Source organism: Rhipicephalus microplus, chromosome 4 (assembly GCF_043290135.1).
Source record: "Rhipicephalus microplus isolate Deutch F79 chromosome 4, USDA_Rmic, whole genome shotgun sequence".
Classification (NCBI taxonomy): Eukaryota; Metazoa; Arthropoda; class Arachnida; order Ixodida; family Ixodidae; genus Rhipicephalus; species Rhipicephalus microplus.
Window position 1 is genome coordinate 45,255,039 of NC_134703.1, and position 23,759 is coordinate 45,278,797.

Consider the following 23,759-nt stretch of genomic DNA (forward strand, 5'->3'; position numbering starts at 1 on the left):
CTACGGGGCTGCAGGTCTCTGAAACGACGGGTCGATTGGCATGGAAGGTTGGTCTACGTTACCTGTTTGGCCAATTAGTGTTGGCAGAGGAACGATCTGAACTGGCTGTGGTGCAGAAGGCGTCCTGGATGATGGTGAGCCAGGTGCAGTTGTGTCGCTTTTGGGAGAAGTATCAAGTTCTCTGCCGTAAACTTGAGCATGGCGTCTCGCAGGTCATCGTACGGGCGAGTACTTCAGGAGAAGTATGTGAGGCGGCGTTTTAGGTTATGTGGAAGGTGATATTCTTATACCTCGTACATGAACTCTTGGATCCAGATGCCATTGTGATACAAGGTCGCCACAAACTCATCGAACTACGACTCTAGGCGAGAGGTCCGAAATGGTGGGAGTGGCGTGTCAAATTGGGGCTGCCAGGCTTGCGCTGACTGGAACATGGCCGCGGAGCTCGGTGGCAGTAGTGCAGTGCCAGTCGCTTGTCTGTGTGTTCGTGGTCACCAATTGTAGCGACGTGATAGTGTCCGACGTAGACGTACCGTCGTCGCAGGTTAAATGAGCAGATGATACTTACAGGAGGAAGCGAGTTGCCGAAGTAGAGCAGCAGCCGTGACGTCCAGCCAGCTGGAAGCCTACGAACATTCTAGGCTTCTCGCGCCACGAGCCACCAGCACTCGTCATCTTTTTTCTCCAGCCGGCTGGCCACCACTAGCGCTACGCTACAAGGGCTCCCTGCCTAGCGTGTTACACGATAGAAACATATGAATGGGGAAGAGGTAAGACGAACATATAAACACTATGCACATGTGCAGCAGTTTCTAAAGTGTACACTGTGAAGTCCGGATGTCGTCAGGGTAGAATGCGTACGAAGGAGTCTGACATAATGAATATTGGGCACTGCAAAATGGCCGAAGTTGGCTTTTTCTCATTAAATCGACTTTTTCTCAGAAAAGGAAAGTTTGCTGCATGCATTTGGGTCAGTGAATGGTGTAGTTTGATTAGGAGTGCGCCGTGCAGAGCGAGTGTAAATTACTGCTTGCGTTCACATGCTTTTTTCGATGATTCCTGTTCGTCACATTCATTTGCCTGTCATGCAGGGTTAGTTTGCTTCTCCGCTCCCTTTGCTAATCCAATAGCCCAAGTTGCAAGTTATGCTTAAGAACTTGGGCTGTTTCTTGCAAGGCTGGCAACAGTCAACACAGCACTCGATGGTAGAGAAAAGAAGTTTAACACCGCAGCTGCATACAGCATCATAAGAAGCTGACCGGCTGCGATATTGAAAACAAAACCAGTAGTATCCTTCGGCACCCAGCAAGTACGCACACCTTCGTATAAGGGTGTTGAGGCCCTGTTTACATTGATAGCATATTTTCTTGCATATAACATGCACCTGCATATAGCCTGCGTGCTCAGTTACTAATCACAGGTTGAAGCCCACCATAATGCTATGAGCCCACCTTCCTTGCAGTGCCGTGAATCGAACTTGCACGGTGATATTCAGGTTAAAAATGCAGCGAATTCTGCAAGAAAGTTTTACATGTAGTTATACAGTGTATTGAACTAATTCTGATTTTTTTCGTTTGTTCAATATGTGCGAGTTCAACTGTACGACTGAACAGGCTCAGTTTGTTTTAGCTTATCGCCAATTTGTCAAGTGTTGGGCAGGCACTCTTGCTGTAGGGTTTAAGGTCATACTGATTCAGTCTTGTCTTGTTTGAAGTTTAATGGTGAGACAAGTAGCTTATTTTCATATCCTGATAAGTGACTTGTAATTTTCTGCTGAACAAAGAGCATCTGATGCACGACTTCAAAAAACTAGAGTAAAGTTCTCATGAAGCAGTAAAGCATTTGAAAACCTTTGGCCTTACTAAGCTCAAGTGAAGATTGCCTGACAAAGTAATCATCTAAGGTCAAACATATACAGTGTCTTATCCTGATAACTTTAAAGAGGAACTGAGAAAAAAATTTTCAGCAGTTGTTTTTGCATCAAATAAAAGGCCATTCCCTAAAAAGCTTGAAAAATTTACTGATAAGTGTGAGTGCACCTTGAAAAATTAATTACAATATGTTCTTTATTAGAAAGTATTTCGTTCCTTCTATATACTAACATTACTAAACCCTGCAACCTTTTTTTTTTTCACATGCTTGCACGAAATATTGGGAGATTTTTCGTGGCAGCTCTGCTTCATGGCTCAGTTGGTAACACACAAGCGGCCATTTCGGGATGTTTTGGTACCTTATGTCATCACAGCTAGACCTGCTGGTGTGTGAAGTCTCCAGAATGGATACCTGACATCATGACAGTGTCAATATTGTCACGGGGTCGTGACATGGACGAAGGAAGCAGACTGTAATTACAAGGGGAAACTGTTTATTCGGCCGAACTCGTGGCCATGAACTGAAGATCAGATTACAGCGATGCCCACTGGCACTGATAGCGGCGAACAGAGCATTGGCTGTCGATCAACTGTCAAGCGATGAAGCACGTCGGCATTTATACACTTGACATTGAATATTATAACGTTATTGCTAATCTGTACTTCTTGCGAAGTGGGGGTGTAATCATAATAAAATAATCTACAGTAGTCCCGAAGCTGCTCGAACACTCAGGCGTGGTTCGCATTGAGAATTAATGACAGTGAAATGAGGCGATAACATAATTTGGAATGTGGCAATATCAGTAGGTGTGCCACGCAAAAATCAACTTTAACATCAAATTGAAATATCTTATTCAAAATTCCCGGTCTTCACACTTGCCCAGAGCTGTCTCTGTATACGGGAGCTTTCTACGACAGAGTGGATTAAGCTTCGAAAATTAGTGCTTTTTTAAGCAAGCTTCTTACACTCTCTTTTTCCCATCTTTAAAGGGTGCAATAAGGCAGGAAAACTTCGTCACTTGTTCTGTTTATTTGCAGGAGAACATGGGCCACCTCCATTGCGAAGACATCGTGCAGCCTATGAAACACCTGGTTTCAGATTTCGAAGAGGACTTTACTGTTCCTGCGAGCTCAGAAACAGATGATTTGAGTGTCACTGATGAAATCACATTGACTGATGTCACAAAAGAGGACCAACAGCACTCGACAGAAACCCCTAGCGAGGCAACAGCATCAATGGAGGATGGAAGGGACGAGGTTAAGGATGAGCCAATGGATGAGTCGAAGGATGAGCCAGTGTCTTCACCTCTTCTTCAGAGCACCGTTGAGCCTCCTGCGGTTGCAGATGATTCCGTCAGCACAGAGATCAGCGCCGTTGCTGACCCACCCGTGGATGACGCAGCAACAGACAATGGTCTCGGGAATCACTGAAGGTCTGTGTAAATAAATGGATACAGATGTTGTGTCTTGTAAATAAAAAGTTTGTTTACTTAAGTACTGTTCTCGATCTTTCTGTGACTTTTGCAGAAGGTGTTCAATAAGGCTTTGACTGGGAATGGAGCGAAAGAACGACGTGCTGTTAATAGCGAAGGGGGGCTTTATGCAGCAACTTCTGATTGATGGGGGACGTAAAGGAATTCGTCAGTGCCTGCATTCGGTCAGATACAGTTGAGCATCAATACATCGAATCTGAAGAGAGTCGCAGGATACTTCGGTTTACTGGCAGGTCGATATGTGAGACACTGGCCCAGGCTGCACGCTTTGCTGCACAGTACTTACTTTTCGGGAAAAAAAAATGCTATGCCGTGTTGCATTGCTGTGCTGCAGTAAAGCTAAAAGCAAATTCGACGTGGAGCATTAAGGTTTTATTGATAGTGAAAGCGATGCACCTGAAAGCTAGAAAAGTGCTCCTAGTCTGGCCAGCCTGACACTGCGTTTCAAGAAATGCCTCCTAAAAACCTCAGAAGCAAGGGAAATTTAAAATTTTGCTTGCCACTTTTATGACTATTTTTCCTGATACCTTAAGGTGATTAGAGGTGTAAATTATTCCAGTTATTAAAGAAATTAGATAGAGTAATGAATTGCAGAAGAGTTGATAGGCAGGCTACTTGATTCATTTCGACAACTTGGCAGTGAAAACTAGTGGTACGAATTTCCACACTCACGAAAAATTCTTGTCAAGCAGACTCGCTCAAACTCGAACCCGCCAAGATGTCACTCGCCCGGACCAACTCGGTCTCATGGCTCAATCTGAGTCTGAGTGAGTCCGAATGAGTCGACTTGTGAGTGAACTTGCCGACATATGGTCTCTAGTAATAAGGTGCTCATGATTTTATTGAGTTCGATAAATGAAAAAAAAAGTACCATGTGTGGACCACTTCACGACCTTTGCCTGGATGACTGGATCGGAGCTGTCCGACACGGCCTCTCATTGCTCGAGGGAAGTGGAATGGAATATAAAACCTTTATTATGGGGCAGGACAATATTATTGCGCATAATATTGAATAAGCACACAAAACGAAGAGAAAATAGAAGCTATAAAATGTATAACGAAATAAAAAAACGCCAGGCCTGCGCGTAAGGCGCAGCGCAGTCGCAGCGAAAGCCAGAGAAGCGGCCTGTCGGAGCCTTTTTTAAACACTCATTGGGTGACTACTGAAAGCACATTTGCTTGGTACCGATTACGGCATTATTATTATTTTTTTTTAGAAGGCCGACATTTACTATGCTAGTCTTCGTCATTTTTCTTGAATATTCTGAGAAGTGTAGTATCCGCTAAACACTTGCCAGGAATTTTGTACCAATTGTTCATGCAGTGACTGACGACGATGAGGAATTATGCCTGAAGTGGGTATGCGCCACAGTTAGTAGGTGAACAAAAGCACAATCATAGTTTTTGCACAAAATGCCCCAGTGCGAATTTCACTAATGTACCGACAAGAAGTCATACCACAGATACTTGGGGGTAACGTACACCGAGACACTTAACTGGAGTCCCCACATAAAAAACATGGCTGCTAAAGGAGCACGTGCTGTAGGGATGCTGCGCAGGCGTAGTAATTATCGTGCCAGTTTGCGTAGAGACGTGCTCGTCATGATATATTGCATGTATATTCGACCGATATTAGAATTCGGCTGTTGTTTTCGGGCGCTCCTGCTTATAATGTTCGACCACTGATTCTGCTACAACGTGAATTGTTACGCTTATGCCTAGTGGTACCTAAATATGTGGCGAACGATATCTTATATTAAGAGTCCAGCCTGCCTTCTCTTATCAAAATATTTCATTTTCCAACAGTACGAACATTCCCAAAAATCTATGAATCACCTCAGAGGAGGTCACAGTAAGTGTTCATCAACCAGCAGGCCTCATTTTCAACCACCAATTGTCCAAATTACGGTGCTCTCAAGTTATTTTTACCCAGAAACTTTTGGACCCCTTAAGAGTTAGCCATTGGTAAATACATGTAATCAGCTCTGTAGATGCAATTAGAGTGATGTATACTCCAAGGATACAAACAATTTACCATATCACTGTATAAATGACATTTTGGAAGATCATTTGGCCAATCTAGAAACATCCATTGTGATAGCGACTGACGCTTCCGTTTACGAAGAGAAGGCAGGCGTCGGAATCGTATCATCTCTAGATTGGGCTTTCTCAATTCTATTACCCGACTTTACCCCTATTTGCCAAGCTGAGCTACTGGCAATAGTTCTAGCATTGCGTAAATTCCCGCACGGTTTATCAGCGGTGGTTCTAACAGACTGTCTCTCTGTCAGCGCTGCCTTAAGCGCACCAACATTTTCGCGTACCTTAGAGACATTCTACTCGCTCATTCTTAGACATGTGCGACTCGTTCGACTAGTTTGGGTACCAGGCCATAGAGGTTTAGCTCTCAATGAGCAGGCAGATGCACTAGCTGTATCTTCCTTTGATGGTGCTGTTCTACCTATTTTGCCTACATCTGAATATACCACAGCAGCACGCTTTGAAAAATGTACAACGGCCAATAGTTTCAAACAATGTTCTTTGTTTTTATCAGACTATCCACAGCTAAAGTTCTCTTGGAAGAACAAGTGGTGTTCATCAAGAAAATAGGAAATAATGATTACAAGGCTACGTTGTCGAGTCCCTTCATGGAACTTTTACCTTCACAGGTCGGGTCTGGCAAAGTCGCTTTTATGCCTTCACTATAATGAGAGTGAATCTTTGGAGAACTTCTTTTTGTCACACCGAAGATTTAAAGTTCAAAGGAAAAGACTACTAGAAGAACCACTACGAAAGTTTGACTTAAACTTGTCCCTTCCGGTGATTCTCTCATTTGGCACTATCGCGTTTGGTTTTAGCCACATGAGCGTTTTTACCGCTGTTACAATTTTTTTACGAGTCTGAAGAAATGCTAAACGTAGCTAAATTCAGTTGTTTTGTTCGTAGATGTCTTTTTTTTCTATTTTTTTGTGTGTGTATTATGTCATTCTTTTCAAAGGTTTTTTCTATGTTTTGAAATCCTACAACTTTAAATTATTACCTGTAATACCTAATGAACTCAACACTTCCCTTCAAAAGTGAATTAGTTTAAAGAGCAAGGCATCGCCCTATTTATGGCCTATCCCTTTAGGTGTGTTGCGCCAAGTTTTTCAGGAACCAACCAACCAACAAGCTTTTGTAATGAGCTAGAGCATTGGACGGCCCACTCGTTGTGCTATTCGCACTGTGCGATGACAGGTTACTCTTTCGCTGTTTTAAAACGCTTCATAAGTTGTATTAAAGTGATTGCTCTCCCGACATCAGGCCTGTATAAGGAAAGTCTGCCAACATGTCCCAGGCATCGGTGTGACTCAGTAGTAGAATACTGAACTGGCATCCAGCGGACCCGGGCTCGATCCCCACTGTGTCGTTGGCACTAAGTTACTTTTTTTAATTTCGTGTGGCGGTTGCGGACACCGGCGGTGGCGGTGGACAACAACGGTGGCGCGTGACCAGAGTAGTTTTCTCATAACAGCTTTCGCTGTAAAAAATTAACGGTAGTGCTGTGTACCACTTTGTTGGTAATGGAGATGGCCGAAGCTATTCGCGAAGGTCACGGTCGCAATTCGTGTCCTACGGCTCAGCTTCCTCCAAAAAACCACGTCGTCTTTAGTGTGATCGACATCACCAAATCGTCTTGCGCAAGCACGTGCCGCGAGCTACACGAAGAAGAAAAGCCTCGCGCAGCGAACGAGGACACCGTCGGATTCGCCGCGGGGCACTTCGTCCTGCGAGAAGACACGTCCAGCGTGCACACAGCTAAATCCAGGCATTCTTGTTTGCTTACCAGGCTCGTCATCCACTCACAGCGTTGAGACGGCTGCACCCGACTGAGGGAAGCGAGACGTTCGAGGTATTCGAGTTACGCGGCCTATCTTCCTGTGCACTAGGTCGTGTGTTCGAATCTACTCTGAAAATTCCGCAGGTCCTGCCCGGAAACGTCCAGCCACAGCTGACGTACGCTGCGGTCGCGAACAGCGTCAAGGTTGCTGCTTGGCAAACTCTTCGACCGCATCGCTAGAGCAGTCCTTCATTATGGCGTCTCCCGTCAAGCCAGATAATTCGCAAGGCCCAGAAGCCGGCCAAGAACTGCCTCAAGCAGCAGGTACTTAACCTCGTCGATTGCAGAAATATAGGCTATAGGTGGTACTCTGTTGAAGTCATTGTCCACAAATTACGAAATAACGGGGAGAGCTGAATGTTTGAAACAGATTTTTTTTATTTGTCACGTTGCGCTAATACGGTACACCTCGTTATATTCTTATGGATACATTAGAACGTTTTTACAGGGTGCTTAGCACATTGGTATAGACTGGGTCTTTCCTGTAGCCTCTTTGAAACCACCAAGGAGTTTCTTCACCCGCCACATTTTGTTGCCCAAACATACGTAGACCGGGAGGTAAGCGTTATGCCGTACCGTTCGTGCGTAAGAAAAGCTATCTTGGAAATGTCGCGTTATATATACAGGCACCTAGGAAAGAAATTCTTTTTTTTTCGACAGACTCTACTGCTCCAGTCGACGATCCACCCAGACATGGCATCCGACACGTGGTCGACCAGGCAGAAAAGGACGGTAGGCGCAAAGCACCCAATGAGCCGCAGCACTCTATCGGTATCTCCAGGCGAGCATCGGACGAAATAAATCCACGAAGTGTCCGACGAGTGGCCGCTTATAAACAGCCTCCACAGCCGCAGCATTCTCGGTCCATGCCGTCCTTGCTGGACTTATCGGGTCGAGGCAGCCACATGGAGTCCCACACCCACTATAGCAGCACCGCGGGTAACATTGGTACGCCGAGCACATGTGGGGCCATGCACAAAGCATCGTTCTCGTACGCAGGTTCTGGCACTGAGAGCTTCCCCCGCACGTCTTTGCCACCTGCTGTCGTTGCCGCAGCGGCGGCGGCCCTCAACACTCCGTCGTCGGCGCGCCGGACATCCATAGGCAGTCGCTCTTCGAGTGGAGTCATGGTGCGTTCGCACTTGTTAAGTCTTTCATTGCTTGCTAAGCTGCCCCCAACACTTACTTTCCGGCGCGCATATTTGGGTCATCGTAGGGACACATATCTCTGTTTTCACATATTTATGAGGTGATTTTACGGTGTTGGCTTGTAGCTTGTACCGTAGTCACACAGGCTACAGTATGAAACGACCTCCACCCTACCACTCTTGCTTTTCGTACGCAAATTCCTGGCTATGCCACTGTCCAGGTTATATCACCAAAATCTACTCCCACTAATTTTCTGACGCACCTAGCCCTTTCCGGATCTAAACGTCGCAGCGAATCTTCTTCGTCTACCCTTTTCTCCTGCCTACATCGACAGAAACCTACGACCATGATCTGTTACACCGTGGTCGCCGTGCTGTGCTTGCTGGTGTCTCTGACCGTGCTCTTCTTCTTGCTGTCGTCGCTCCTGGACAGCAGTGACCCGAGCCAACCATCCACGTGCACAACCCACGCATGCCGCGAGTACGCTGCGCGGCTCATTTCCTCGATCAACTCGTCGGTGGACCCGTGCCACAGCTTCACGCGCTTTGTGTGCGACGGCTGGCGGCGTCGCCAATTGTTTGGCGTCCAGGAGGAAACCTTCGGCGCCGCCAACGAGAGGATCGCGCGCATAGTGCGTACCATTGACGTGCCCCCTACGGGACAGAACCTGCTCCAGAGGGCGGCAATGTTGTACAAGTACGTTTGTCACCAGTTGGGTGTTTCGTAAGATAGTTATTTTAGAAATACACTTTTAGATAGAGTGACTGTTAGAACTATATAAATGTTTTTGGTGTTAGGTAACACTAGACATATCCCTCTGTGTCGCCAACCTTTGTGCTTGGTCTTAAAAACTTGATATCAAGTCAACTGTAATCAAGCGTCTGCAATCAAGCCGCGACTTTTTCCCTCGTAACCGATAAGCATGATGCTCCTGAAGTTTGACATTTTGGCCCGCGATAATTTTTTAGTGTATCCATGGCATAAATTCACTAAAGGAGCCAATAGCCCCATGAATTGACTGCCGCAAGAACTTTTCAAATTCATCCATTATGAGCAGAGTTACAAAGATTTGTCTCACGCTACAATTGTTTTCTCTCTCCTCTCGTCCCTACGAAAGCGCTGGAAGCTACGCTGGAAGGAATGGCACGGGGAAAGAAAGTGAGACACGTGCGCCTTTTCATCTTGAGCAATTTTAAATGCGAATGGATTTCTTAGTCGGGCTATGTCAGGCATCCGGCGACGTCCGCGCACTGGTAGGTGTTACCTCTCCGCTCTCACTCCATCTCCCACAGCAACAGCTGCGAGCTTATCCTCGCCCCTTGCAACCGGAGCAACGCCGACTCAAGGCCGAAAGGCTGCCGCAGTGACGTCAGAGGGTGGGGGCCCAGTTACGCTGCGAACGCGGCGGAAAGCCTGCGTTTCGTTCACGTTTTAGGAGAACCAACGCTCCCGCTCTCGCAGCTGCTGCGGCTTGATTGGGCCAAATAAAATATGTAGAAAAAAAAGTCTTACTGAGCATGCTCATTTGGGCAACTGGGCCCCCAAACTCTGACGTCACTGCGGCAGCCTTTCGGCCTTGAAATTTAGTCGGCGTTGACCGGAGCAATTGATGTGAGAGAGTGTAGAAGAGGATAGGTGCAGTGCTTGGTCGTTCGCTCTCTCTCCTCCCTGCACCCCTCTGTCCTGTCTGCTCGCGCCTCATTGTTGACCGTTCGCTGGCTGGGCGCTTCTCAATAACATTTGGAAATGTGTGCTCTAGACACCGCTGTGAAACGCCAACGCCGAGCCGAGAACGCTGGCGCCCCACTCTCCCGTCCGCTCACTCCCCACTCTCGACCGTTCGCTGTCTGGACGCTTCTCACGGCGATGGCAGAAGTCGGTGAACGCGAATGTCTGACGGCAACGGTGCCCTCTTTCGGCGTAAGACATGCATTCGCATTTCCTCACGATTACATTCGCAGAGGTGGGGACATTTTCTCCTCTTTCTTTTTTCTTCGAACGTACAGATTTTAAGTGCGATCGCACGTGGCACGCGCGGACAGGTTGCAGCTTTTCGTGGAGGACTGGTAATTGCCGAGTGCCTAATGCTCGATTCAGCCAATGGCGATGCTATGAGTCATCACGCAGTGACTTTTGAGTTTGTAGCATCATTCGTCGAGAGAATAGAAAGCGATTTTTTAGTCAACTTTGAGAAATTATTCTAAATTCCGGGGCACGTGCTGTGCTATAGAATTTGGCTCGCATGTTCTCAGAAGCCTCGACTACCGATTCGCAGCGTTTTCTGACCACGCTCGAAAAGTGGGGCAGGGCCTATTCAACATTACAAGCAGGAACTGCGCCGCCCGTAGTTTTAAAGGGCCAGTCAACTGGCTCCGGAACGCGCAGGAAAAGCTCGCGCATCTTTCGTACGCCTGACCAACCTTCTTCCACGCGCGATGACGTCAACTCGGCGATCGGCGACGTTGACTAAGGTACTCTTTATTGATACCTGGTTTAGACCAATCAACGAGCTGCGTGCTACGTCACGTCGCCGAACGCCGAGTTGACGTCACTGCGCGTTGAAGGAAGCTGGTCACGCGCAGAAAAACTTTGCGAGCTTATCCTGCGCGTTTCGGAGCCTGTTGACTGGCCCTTCAACAAGAACGTGTGAAACTTATAGAGAATCAATCTTATCGGTTGGTACGTGAGAAAGATTGTACTTGAGAAGAACCGCATGCAGGAGCTGCATCGCAAACCGGCCACGGTGGACAAGTGGTTAAGGTACTCGACTGGTAGCTTTCAGATCGTGGGTCAAAATCCCCGTGGCGGCCACCGAATTTTCATTGGTGTCGAAAATGCTTGCGGCACTTCGTACTTAGATTAGGTGCACGTTACAACCTTATAGGCGGCTAAAATTACCGGAGCCCTCCACTACGGAGTTTGTCAGACATACCGTAGTTTTGATATGTTACCCCCCCCCCCCCACTACTGTTATCAGGAGCTGCCTCGCCGTGTTGACGACACCAACGGGTGAGCTCGACGCCGTGAAGTCTGCACTTCGCGCCGCCGGCGTAATGTGGCCTCACCGACCGCCACCTGTGGGAAAAAGGGACCTGTTGCGCATGATGTTCCACTGCGACTACACGCTGGGATGGAGCGCCGTGTTTCGAGTGGAAGTTGAGCTGTACCCGAACACGACCATAGCAGTTCTGGTCACCGATTCGGGCTTCAACTTCGTCGTGCGCAAGTACAACGAGCGCAGCACGGAGGCGCACCGCGTACACTATTTCAGCCGTCTTCGGAACGCGTTCAGGGACACGGAGGAAGGAGTGGCGGACGTCGTTACGTTTGAGGTGAGCAAGTTACTAACGCCACACTGCAGCTGACGTTATACCATGCTCAAGATTACGTCGCTTGGGCTGTAACGCTACGTGCATGTGAAACCTGACCAAAATATGTATTAGTTGAACGAGTAAGATAACATAACACGTCTAGAACCTTCTAGTGTATTTTTCTTTTTTTCTGCTGTAGGTCAGTTGATCGTATTAGACGGCCAGTGTCAATGCACCGTGGTGTCTGTGCTTGCTATCCAATTCTGATAAGCCGTTGCTGCGTCTCCATTCCGCTGATCCCATTTTCAGAAATGCGATCTCTGATTTACTGCTATACACTGACTTGGTGTTGCCGTATAGTATTCTCTTTATTCAATTGCGGTGTTTTAATATATGTGACAATCTGTAATAACAAGCAGACTTCCACCCCTGCGGTGGTCTTTCCAGCAGTAACCATGTTGTCAACTATACGTTGTCGGTTAAGGTACCAGTGAAGCGAGCTTTACGTCATTTGGGGTGAGACACGAAAATCGTCTGTCCTGTCGCAACGCTTTGCTGCGGTGTAACACGCACATATCATCGCACGCTTCTCGCATATCTGTAGCTTGTATTCTACAGCACAGAACAGTAGACTGGGAATCGATTACTATCGCACGTAAAATACAAACGAGGTTTAGAACTTCTCTGTGGAGCCCGCTGTGGTGGAGCAGATAGTTGGTTAGAGCGCTTGGCTGCAGGCAATAAGGTCGCGGATTCGATCGCGGCCGATGTGGTCACATTTCGACGTAGACAAAGTGGTAGAAGCCCGTACTGTGGGATGTCAGAGCACGCCGAACACCACCACAAGGTCAAAATTTCCAGAACCCTCCACTGCATACGGAGTCTCTCGTAATCATATCGTAGTGTGGAGCCGTAAAACCCCAGATATCGTCATTTATATTATTATTATTATTATTATTATTATTATTATTATTATTATTATTATTATTATTATTATTATTATTATTATTATTATTATTATTATTATTATTATTATTATGAATAATAATGAATTTATGAATAATGTTCATTGACTGACTGACTGACTGGAACGTGCCGTCGCTGGGCCAAACTAAATGTAGTGACGTCGTTCTCAAGCAGTTCACATCGATCGCAAAGCAGTTATCATGCGGCCGAAACATTTAAAGGTGCCGTTGAAATTTCAACTTTCTAGTACAACACGTTTTCGGGCTAGTTGGTGCATCGAGCTGCGTTCCTGTTTTGTAGATGCGAAGCATGCAGCTTGGGGTCGTGCTCAATCCGGCGTGTGGCGTGACCATTTCAGGGGCGAAGCTCCTTATAGCGGCGCCCGTTCGTCCCTTGTAGTCGTAGTAGTAGTGTGTAACTAGTCTTACATTTTGACCTCCAAGGAGGTGCCGGTGGGAGATTTCTTCTGTGCGTTGTTGAACGATAAAAAATTCGCAGCTTGCGCGTTAAGTAAAAGCCGAATTTTTCTGTTTCTCATTCCCTCTTAGCAGCCATTGGCATGTACATTGACCACTGTCTGTCAAAAAAGGGTTGCTACGTTATACTCGCTGGCCGTAACCTGCTTGGTTTTAGAAAGGTTTAGCGAGCGTTGGGCCGCAGTGCCATGAATGCCGTGAACTAGTATATACCATGAACTCAAGGTGGTTAAAGGTGGGAAGTAGACACGAAGCGCAAGCCATAAGAAAGTGTGCGTGTGCCTCCTCTCGTTCAGTCCTTGCAATGTCTGCTGGATGGCGGTGCTTCTATGTGAGGAATATATGATGAAAAGATGCGAGATGGTGGTGCTTGGAATGTTGAATAGGTGGACGAACGGACACACAGACAGATGCATGAACGGACGCACCGATGGACGCATGGACGGACGCAGGAGCGGATGTATGGGCGAACGCAGGGATGGACGCACAGATGGACGTGCGGACGCACGAACAGATGCACGCACGGACAGGCGGATGGACGCACGGGCGGCCACACAGACGCACACATGAATGGACGGAAGCAAGAACAAATGGACGGATGGATAGTTCGCCCCACTCTCCATCATTCACTCCGTGGATATGCTGCCATTTTTTTTTAATTCGCATGTGCGTCCACTCCCCCCTCTCTCGCCTCGCAATGCGGACGCAAGGAGCGTCTGCTAACCTACTCACCTCTTTTCTCCTTTAAGCATTCTTCTCCGCGGCGTTTACACTCCCATTGCGCATGCGCATTCATTCCCCCTCTTTCTCCTACTCCACCCTCTCGCCTCGCAAAGCCTACGCAGGCAGCGTCTGCAAGAGAGTTTCTTGATTGAAAAAACCGACTGCTCATGCTGCGCAACTGTCCACTGGCCACCCCGTATATATAAGCACTGGATCTTGACCTCCAAGGTAGTGCAGGCGGAATAATTCTCCTTTGCGTTGTTGAACAAAATAGTGTTTGAGAATTGGGGGCCCAAGACACTCGGTCTCCAAGCTGCGTTGCATAAGTTGCGCTTGTTTTCGGAGGATCAGCAGAGTGTGAGAACTGGGTCACCCGCAGGCTGCGTTGGGTCAATATGGAGCCTCCATGTGCCGCTTCTTTGTTTACGCGCGCACATGAAGGCTCCCTAGGGTCAAACGCACGAGGCGCCCCCCCCCCCCCGTGCCCAAATAAAACATTATGCGAGACGCGGGCCTTACAGCACCATGGTTCGCGCTGCGTCTACTTCGTCTCGCTGGCGATCAAGACGCCTCGGGGGCACGCACGCAAGTTTTAGATTTTTGAACTTGGGGTCAACAAGAACACAAGGGTCCTAGATTCGCGTTGGTTCGGCGTATGCACCCTGGCGCGTCGCAAGCTTCTTTGGTCCTCAAGCTCCCCGGGGACTTCCTTGTAAACTCTCTAATAAAGGTTCGAAGCCTGGACGCTTACTAAAAGCGGACTGCGGGTATCTGAGTCCAATCAGACTCCCGTCTCCCATTGCCCATTAGTAGAGATTGGTATGCTCCAGTAGAAAACACCGGTCCATCGCTGCGTGCTTTGTGCCTCCCCAGGCTTCTTTCCTGCGCAACGCCGCGATGTGTGCAAGCGTCAACGTCGCCGCCACTGTAAGCGTTAGCGCCCGCTGCTTCGCCTCTGCTCATGATTCCCTTCAGTTGGAAATGGTGTAATTCTTTTTCACTGTTTTCTGTGATTGATCGTTCTGGCGGAACATACATTTCCTCGACACAGTCACAAACTGGTCTTTTTCATATATTATCGCTTTCCCGAAAATCTCCCCTTTGACCTTTGGTGATCCCAATATAAAATCTTGAGCATAAAGATAGGTGGAGGAGGGGGGGGGGCATGTTCCTTAGCTTGTAATGATAGCTTCATATTCGGGTCATACAGTAGGCGGGAGAAGCCACCAGTGCCCCCGGTTTCTTGGCTGCATAATGGGGCCATCTCTCGCCTTTGATAATTTTATAGAATAAAGGGTTACAGCAATTTACAGATGGGAACACAAGAAGAGAGGAACGGACAGGGCAAGGCTTGTTTCTCCCATTTCTCCCATCTTGTGCTCTCGTCTGAAACTTGCTGGAACCTTCTAGTATCACATAGTGTACCAACTGGCCGAGAAAACCACACTGCATGGAATCACGTTTTCACTGGTTCACTCACTCAACCTTGTCTCTCCTCTTACCGCAGGAGATGCAACAGCTTGAGGACAAGATGTTCGATCCACTGATAGCAGATTTCTACAGGAACGCGGCGACCGGCACCACGGTTCCGCATGACGTGGTGTACAGCCCATCGGCCAACCTGTCAATGGACCGGTGGCTGGAGGTCATGAAGCGGGAAGGAGTGGTAATAGTCGGAAAAGTAGAATTTTACACGTGGAACTTGGCCTTCTTCAGCACCTTCGTCAACCTGTTGGCACGTCACGGGGAACTGGACATGTACGCCTACGTGTCTTGGTGCACGGTGCAGGTGCGATAAGTGAAGTTACGCCTGGTTTTTACACTCTAACCTGTCGACAATAAGTTAGTGCAGTACAAAACTGGGTGCCTTATTCAAAAACATACACACACAGCACCAGAGAACGCGAGCCCACACACATGCAGGACCGTGATCTTTGAATACACGCATGTAATACAAGGTTTCCTCACTTTTCTCCCATGGGTGATTATATCGATGGGTCGATAGATGGATGGATGGATAGATGGATGGATGGATGAATGGATAAACGGACGGATGGACAGACAGACAGACAGACGGACGGACGGACGGACGGACGGATGTATGTATGTATGTATGTATGTATGTATGTATGTATGTATGTATGTATGTATGTATGTATGTATGTATGTATGTATGTATGTATGTATGTATGTATGTATGTATGTATGTATGTATGTATGTATGTATGTATGTATGTATGTATGTATGTATGTATGTATGTATGTATGTATGTATGTATGTATGTATGTATGTATGTATGTATGTATGTATTGTTGCGAACGACGGCGACGCCAACACGGTCCTGAAGGTGCCACTGCTTCGAACTCCGCCGGGAAGGTCACCAGCCGTTTGGTAGCGTAGGTTTCTCAGCTCGCGACTGCTTCTGCGCAGAGCTGATAGACGAGCGGATGAGACGATGGTGAGTTAAACAAGGTTTATGTAGAGCATATATACAGAGGTGTTACAAGTTCGGCACTGGGGCCGACAGAGACGCGAAGAGCTGAGCTCTTCTCTCTAACACATCGCTCTACTCTCAAATGGGTCTGCTAACACATAGCTCAACTCTCTATCACATAGCTCTCTTCTCTGACACACAGCTCAACTTTCTATCACATAGCTCTCCTCTCTGACAGACAGCTCAACCCTCTATCACATCGCTCTACTGCGACACACATGTCTGCTCTCACATAGCACTGCTGCGACACACATGTCGGCTCTCACATAGGACTGCTGCTCCCGACGCGCCGCAGGGCTTCTTTTATATGCACCGGGTCCAACCCAAATGTCCAACCAAAAGCGCCGCTGGTCTTGAGGTATGTATGTATGTATGTATGTATGTATGTATGTATGTATGTATGTATGTATGTATGTATGTATGTATGTATGTATGTATGTATGTATGTATGTATGTATGTATGTATGTATGTATGTATGTATGTATGTATGTATGTATGTATGTATGTATGTATGTATGTATGTATGTATGTATGTATGTATGTATGTATGTATGTATGTATGTATGTGTGTATGTATGTATGTATGTATGTATGTATGTATGTATGTGTGTGTTTGTGTGTGTGTGCGTGTGTGTGTGTGTGTGTGTGTGTTAGGCACTGCAGCTGCAGGCACTATATAAAGTTTACTGGTGAGTTGGACTAATACTGTAAGGTATTGAAGGTTCCTGATATTCTGAATTAACCACAAACTTCTGGGGCAGAAGGGGTGGTATGTGTACTTCGGGCATCTGACACCACATCTGCTTGTAAAATTCACAAGCTTTCCAATGTCCTTCAACACCAATTATTTACCCTTTCAATAGTTAAAACTTCTAGTTTCACAAAAAAAAAACGAGCATCTCACGTACTGCGCAGGTGGCAGCACTATTTGCCAACGGCGAGCTCATCGTTAACTTCTACGGGCACCCACAGCGAGCGCTGATCTTCCACGGTGCCTTCTGCCTAAGCCGTGCCTACATCGCCGCTGGCAAGACGCTGCTGAACAACTACGCCCGTGAGATACTACCTGTGGTGGCGCGCTCCTATGCAGAAACCCTCTCGCTGAACGTGCATACGGCATTTTTGGAACGCCTGAACTCCTGGGCCGACTACGATGCCGACTTGCGAATGATTAGGTACGGCATTTGTCGATGAGCTCTGTAGAAAAGGCTGGGAGAGGCACACTTACGGAAGGTAATTTAGATGCCTAAGCATTTTTACGCCTACTCAGCGACGAAATTGTTCGTTCGTCTAGCTGTCACAAAAATAAAGAATGAGTCTCTATATTAAAATTACTTGTAAATCAAATTTTCGTTGTAAATGCGAAATTTGAACCCTTTTGAACATCTTTTATTTAACACTCCTTATGCTCCTTAGGTGACGGTCTAAACTGGGGACTGGGTCGTACACATATACTTGCGAAATGTGAATATTTCGCAACCCTATGAATTAGTTTAACTGGTGACAAAAGTATAATAAACTAAGGGAACAGCTGTGAAGTTGTTCTTCCAGCAGCTGTTTCGGGTAAAACAACAACTGCAACACCTTTTAGCAGCTGTTTAGCGGTTGTTGAAGTAATTTTGTGATGGTGCAATAAAGGCCCTTGTAGGACGACCTGTAAAGTCGACGTCGGGAGTTGTAAATGTCATGAGAATTTCGGCATGTTTGGAGGATTCGCGCTCTGTGACAATTTATAGCCCAAGACGCGTTTCGATTATTGCAGTGTGCGCCCTCTTTTGAGCCGTTCCAGATGCTAAGAAGGCTACCAAGATGAAATATTGCACGCTGATGGCCCGTGAAAACAAAGTTTAGGGAACTTCAGAACTGTATTCTTTTCTGTATGGTAAAAGTCTACGCTTACGCATCACCTCGACAATTCAGATTGGAGATTTTTTTCTACGTACATTGCTGATACCTAATGGTCGTGATATGGTAGAAGTCCGTGTAGACAGGTAAACGCATGTGAGCACGTGGAAGTATACGTCGTCGCGAAAACGCTTTAAGCACGGTGGTTCTTGGTGGAGAAGAAGGCAAATTTATCGCCGAATCAATAATGAGATTAGATTCTAGCGTAGTCTTTGTGAGCCCCGACACCTGCCACTTTCTCGGTTCCGAGACTCTGGTCTCGAAGCGGATTTCTCGGCCCATAGTTGGGCTGGCAGGCTCGAGCGGAGGCTGACAGTGCTGTCCACTAGCGCGAGCGAAGGCTGGCGGAGGAAGAGATGAAGGGATTGACGCTGTCTGAATTCTTCATTGAGTGCTCACAACTCTGATAGCACGAGAATCAGCGTGACAGACTCGCCACGGAGTCTGCATCTGTTCGTCGTGTAGTACACATCTGGATACGTTGCATGCATGAGTCTAGGGCTTGGTTTGATTTGTTGCGGCTTCTTCAAGCCAGAATTGTTACACAATTGTTCTTTTCTATGAATTAACTTGTAATTATCTGTAGCGTACCGCTTGTGTCCCGCCTGACCCTAGCGTGAGAGAATGTGTATAGGCGTATATGTGAAACTGGTAGTGCGTCGTCATGTCGTAGAATCTGGTCTTGTAATCTTCGCACGCCTAGACGTTTTAATACGAGAATAAGGAGGTAGAAGAGGCTTTCAGTGAGCACTTCTATACTTTTTTTTATTTGGAATAAACAGCACTGTGCAGTGCTAGTGCAAACTATATCCGTGCGGCCTGCATGGAAAATTCTCAACATTAACGGGTCTCTGGAAAAATCTTGGCCTGTTTCTTTTTTGGCCGCAGTGTATTACTGGGGTCCTGTTAGTCACAACATCCAGGACACATTGCTTGCTGCAGCGGGTGACAAATATTTCGTCTAATATTGATGAGCCTCTGTATCGGCTCGAACAGCAGTTTGGAAATTCATTTTAATGTGCGTTAAATAACTCTTCTCGCCTTTAAAATGAACTTTATAAATAAAAGTTGAAACCACTGACATGTGAATATTCTGACTTCGTGATAGCGCCTTCCGTATCCTTCCACCTTCCGATGCTGTATCACAGCGCTTTTCACGATAATGAAACAGCTTCACGGGTGTCATCGCTACATTGAGTCTTCTTTTACATTCGTTATGGGTCTACTATTTCGCTTGGTTACCTGAGCTGTGTATCGTAGTACTTATACAACCCTGTCTATGTCCGAGTATGTTTGTCGACGCGTATCATTTCATTAAGAAACCTCTTACTTCAGACAGTTGTAGCTCTCTCTTTCTGTAGGTGACTTCCGAGTCTGAATGTATTAACGCTTTGCAGGTGGTGGAACTCCACCTTGCTGTCTTTCAGCATCTTTGCTCCGAAGCCCGAGTTTGACTTCGACGACGTCGTCGTTGGAGAGATGGGTGACTCGTTCCTGCAGAACTGGCGCAACGCTTGGTTGTCGCGTAGCTTCTTCCGCGGCATCGACATCAAGATTGCCATAACGGCCATCGAGACGTTGGCGTTCTCTTCCGACCTCGAGTATAGAAGGGGCTACATCTTACTGCCGTACGTCTTCTCGTTTCCTTACTACGACATGAACGCCATGAACGCCATCAACTATGGGGGCTTCGGCACTCAGGTTGGTAATGTTTTGCATATAGGTTAAAAATAGTAGCTGACGCGTCTGACGTACTCATTACCCCTCCCCTCATTTTAACGCTATCAAGCCCAAGAGGTCGTTTCGCAGAAATTCCGGCGTCGGCTTCATTGGTTGTGAGCGAAAAAAACAGCGTGACTGGAAAATCGAGAAAGATGCACGTAAGATAAAAAATGAAATTTGGGGCTGTGCGGGGGTAGTTTACCTGGCATGAGGGTGTTATACCACTCTGTAGAATATCTGCTTGTAAGCACAGTGACAATAGCTTTTCTGATTGGAAATTCAGCGAAAGTAACTTTCATGCTTTACAAGCACAAGCGTCCTGTATACATGTTTCACAATAAAACATGAAGTATTGCTCCAATAATGCGGTACAAGCATTCATCGGGCGTAAGAACGTGGGGTTCATTACGATCAGCGCGGGGATCATCACGATCAGCGCACAAAAAACGAAAAAAAAAGTGCGCGACACAAGCGCTGTCTAAAACAGTTAGGCAGCGCTTGTGTCGTGCACTTTCTGAAGTTTTAAGTGCATGTGAAGCATTTCTTAGCAAACTTCGATGACGTTGCCCGTATCTTTCTATCTATCTAGCCGGCTCCGATTTTTAGCTCTCCGGGCCGTTTCGATAATAGGAAATATACCAAATTTTGTATGGCATAACATTACTGTATGGTGCGCATAAATGACTAGTCGTAACATGAAATTCATGGCGCGTATGTCATGAATGTCATGATTTACACGTCATGGTCTTGCTGCTCTTGCACTGGTTTCGTTCACATGACATATTGAAAAACTGGCATGGTATGGCATGAGTGCATGGCGAAGATAAGTGACAGGTCCTAACGTAGAAATCTTGACATGCGTGTCATGTAAGAATATGAGTACTTGCCACGCTCATGATGCGCTCACGGCCGTTTCGCTAGCTTCACATATACCAAAGTTCGTATTACGTAACGTGAATGAACGACGAAGGTAAATAACACGCCCGAACGTGATAATCATGATATATGCCTTACGTAAAGCATTACTTCATGCTACGCTCATAGAGCACTCGAGGCCGTTTCGCTAGCTTCACAAATACCAAATTTGGTATGGATGACAATGGTATATGACTGGTACGAACATGATAATCATGACACGCGTGTCATGTAATAACATGACTACATGCCACTCATGATCCGCTCGCGGCCGTTTCGCTAGCTTCACATATAGAAAACTTGGTATTACGTGATGCGGACGGACGACGATGGTAAATGCACGTCCAAACATGATACACATGACATGCGTGTCATGTAAAACATGACTACCTGCTACGCTCATAGTGCGGTTGCGACCATTTCGCTAGCTTCACATACCAAATTTGGTATTACGTAACGTGAATGGAGGACGAACAAATTTTCCAGGCGCAAACATAATAATCATGACATGGAAGTCATGTACGGCATAATTTACATGCCTACCAATGTTGGTGATGGTATCCCAAACGTTAGTGGAGCCGTCGTTACGCGGGTGAAAACAACATATTTGCATCTTATCTAGATACTTGAGAGCACACAAAATTTCTACTTGTGTTTACTGTGTTCTACGTCCATCCCCCTCGTAACGTTTTGCTGATTTTAAAGTGACATATTAACCTCCTTCCTTCGTGCTTCGCATATCATCGATTCTCGCTAGTGGTATGTGGGATTTGGCTTTTGCGTTTTTTTTTTGTGCGCTGATTGTGATGAGTATGTTCCAACTGGTCCGATTTGCTAGTTTACTTCAGAACATGCGTTTGTCATAATGACTTCATTGTTTAAAGCCAGTCACCCATTACGAATGGCATACAGGTTACTGCACTTCCTAAGGCCATGTAGTGAGTGCATAGCAAGTTTGAAAAGATTTCATACACGAAGTGTTTGAAGTACGCACTCGGAACAAAATATTACTTTCGCTTTCAACTTCTAAAGGCAAGGCTTAAGAGTCCCCCAATTTGTTTTTCTTGGGCCACCTCGGGCGCTTTTTGGCAATCGAACCGTGCATAATCAGTGTGATTACAATGACCAGGACGTACTATGTAAAGCGTTGCCGTCGCCATGGTGTACCGTATAAAATTCGTCGGGAAGACTGGGTACAGACAGCGTTTTGCGTTTGTAGGAGTCATATGTGACTCTTGCGTTGAGACAAGCACCACTCTCTTCGCAGTACAGATCATAGTTAGAGCCCTATAGACCTAAAGAAGGAGGAGGAATAAGTAACCCACTAATTGTAAAGAAGGAGGAGGAATAAGTAACAACACTAATTGTAAAGGAAGCACAAAAAATATCTTAAAGAGTACTGATATACTTTAAAAAACAAAAAAGTGAACTACTTCGCTGCGCAGCAGACTCATAAACTCGAGGTTTGTGTGAGCTTGGTGGCAGTTACTCGACCAGTTGAGTACTATACGTGCACAAGTGTGGTGAAATATTGCATTTTTTGTAACATGTTGAATAACCAGAAATTTATTCAAATAGACAGCATTTCAAATGAAATGGTTCAAATTCCGTTACAGCTAATAATGTTTACGTTTGGCTCTCATAACCAGCTGCACCATATTTATTTCAATTCATCGAACTTTTTCGTTCGTTCAAAAGAAGTTTCTCTGCAGTTAGTGAGAGTTAATACGGATGCCTTACATTAGAGACGATAAATTAGTGATAGTTAAAAGATCACGCTGAACATCGATAGAGTGTGTCTACGAAAGTGTTGGGAAGATGGCATATATTGCGTCATTCAATACGCCAGCGTTAGGTGGCTCAGTGCAATCTGTGTTTGGGTGTGTAAGCGAGCTATATATAATTCGTCGGTGCATGACGCTCTTGTGCATCGCGTCCCAGGTGGCTTTCGCCTTGGGCCAGAGGTTTCGCAGCACGTACCTCAGCGCAGATGCCGGCGGTGCCTCGTTCAGCGCGTTCCTGTCCTGCGTCTCGAACGCATCGCTCTCCACCCAGCTTAAGGACGCTCAATCACTATTCGCCGAAGTGGTCTCCCTGGGCGCCGTAGTCGACGCGTACCGCAACGCGAGCGATGACCGGCGCCTCGTCAACCTAGAGCGCCTGACCAGCGATCAGCTGCTTTTCATCGCCATTTGTTACGCCAAGTGCATCGGAAGCTACTACGTCGTCCACGACTCCATGTGCGACGCGGTGCTCAAGAACGTGCCGGAGTTCTCGGAGGCCTTCAACTGCGCGCGAGGAACGCCAATGAACCCGCACCAACAGTGCAGGCTTTTTTGATGGGAGACTCTTGTTTGGGGACGCATGCGTGAAAAATGCGTAATAAACAGAACGCATTTGACTTTTAAGCGGCGACCTGAACATTCTCAGGAGCTGCGGTGGTTGTGACGGGACACAATGCGCGCGGGGGAACACCATATTTCTGGCTATTTTGGACGGCACTTTTTTGGGGGTCACAGGTGATCTGTGTGCGAGAGCTCTGGGTATTTTCGCAACGATGTGACAACATTTCGATATGTGTCCAATGGATGCGCGTTATCTTGATCTTCAGGTTTCGCGCGAGCTCAACGGGCTATCAAAATGTTTGTGTGCTACGTGCCCACATCTTACCCTCGTTGCATCTCTGTATGCGTTTGTACAGAACATATATTAGTGGATCAGTCGTTTATTGTTGCTTTCATGGTATGCTAGCTTCAAGTGTTTATATTTTGTATTACCGTACGCCTCCTTGACTTTCGCATTATAAAGGGACGCATTGTCCTATCTCGCGCTATGCGGTTGCCGAGACTGCT

General features: G+C 46.6%; 3 protein-coding genes across 4 annotated transcripts in view; all 3 read left to right on the forward strand.

Moving 5' to 3' along the window:
* Positions 1 to 3,365, forward strand: part of Cog8 (conserved oligomeric Golgi complex subunit 8) — a 38,181-nt gene extending 34,816 nt beyond the window's left edge. Inside the window, exons 13-14 of one of the 2 annotated variants that reach the window (XM_075892682.1) lie at positions 571 to 770; positions 2,910 to 3,039. In XM_075892682.1, the coding sequence (XP_075748797.1) occupies positions 571 to 759 (189 nt within the window). In that variant the 3' untranslated portion in view covers positions 760 to 770; positions 2,910 to 3,039. Of the gene's footprint in view, positions 1 to 570; positions 771 to 2,909 lie in introns of both variants that reach the window. The other variant, XM_037422853.2, reaches the window with a different exon arrangement.
* A 1,496-nt stretch (positions 3,366 to 4,861) lies between these two features.
* LOC142813897 (uncharacterized) lies at positions 4,862 to 8,631 on the forward strand. Its single transcript, XM_075891858.1, has 3 exons — positions 4,862 to 7,508; positions 7,905 to 8,183; positions 8,244 to 8,631. The coding sequence occupies exons 1-3, from the start codon at positions 7,439 to 7,441 to the stop codon at positions 8,495 to 8,497; spliced, it is 603 nt and encodes a 200-aa protein (XP_075747973.1). The 5' UTR covers positions 4,862 to 7,438; the 3' UTR covers positions 8,498 to 8,631.
* Positions 8,632 to 11,446: 2,815 nt separating this feature from the next.
* On the forward strand, positions 11,447 to 23,405 carry LOC142814354 (neprilysin-1-like). Its single transcript, XM_075893046.1, has 5 exons — positions 11,447 to 11,725; positions 15,377 to 15,658; positions 17,281 to 17,540; positions 19,668 to 19,971; positions 22,849 to 23,405. The coding sequence occupies exons 1-5, from the start codon at positions 11,447 to 11,449 to the stop codon at positions 23,245 to 23,247; spliced, it is 1,524 nt and encodes a 507-aa protein (XP_075749161.1). The 3' UTR covers positions 23,248 to 23,405.
* Positions 23,406 to 23,759: the final 354 nt, after the last annotated feature.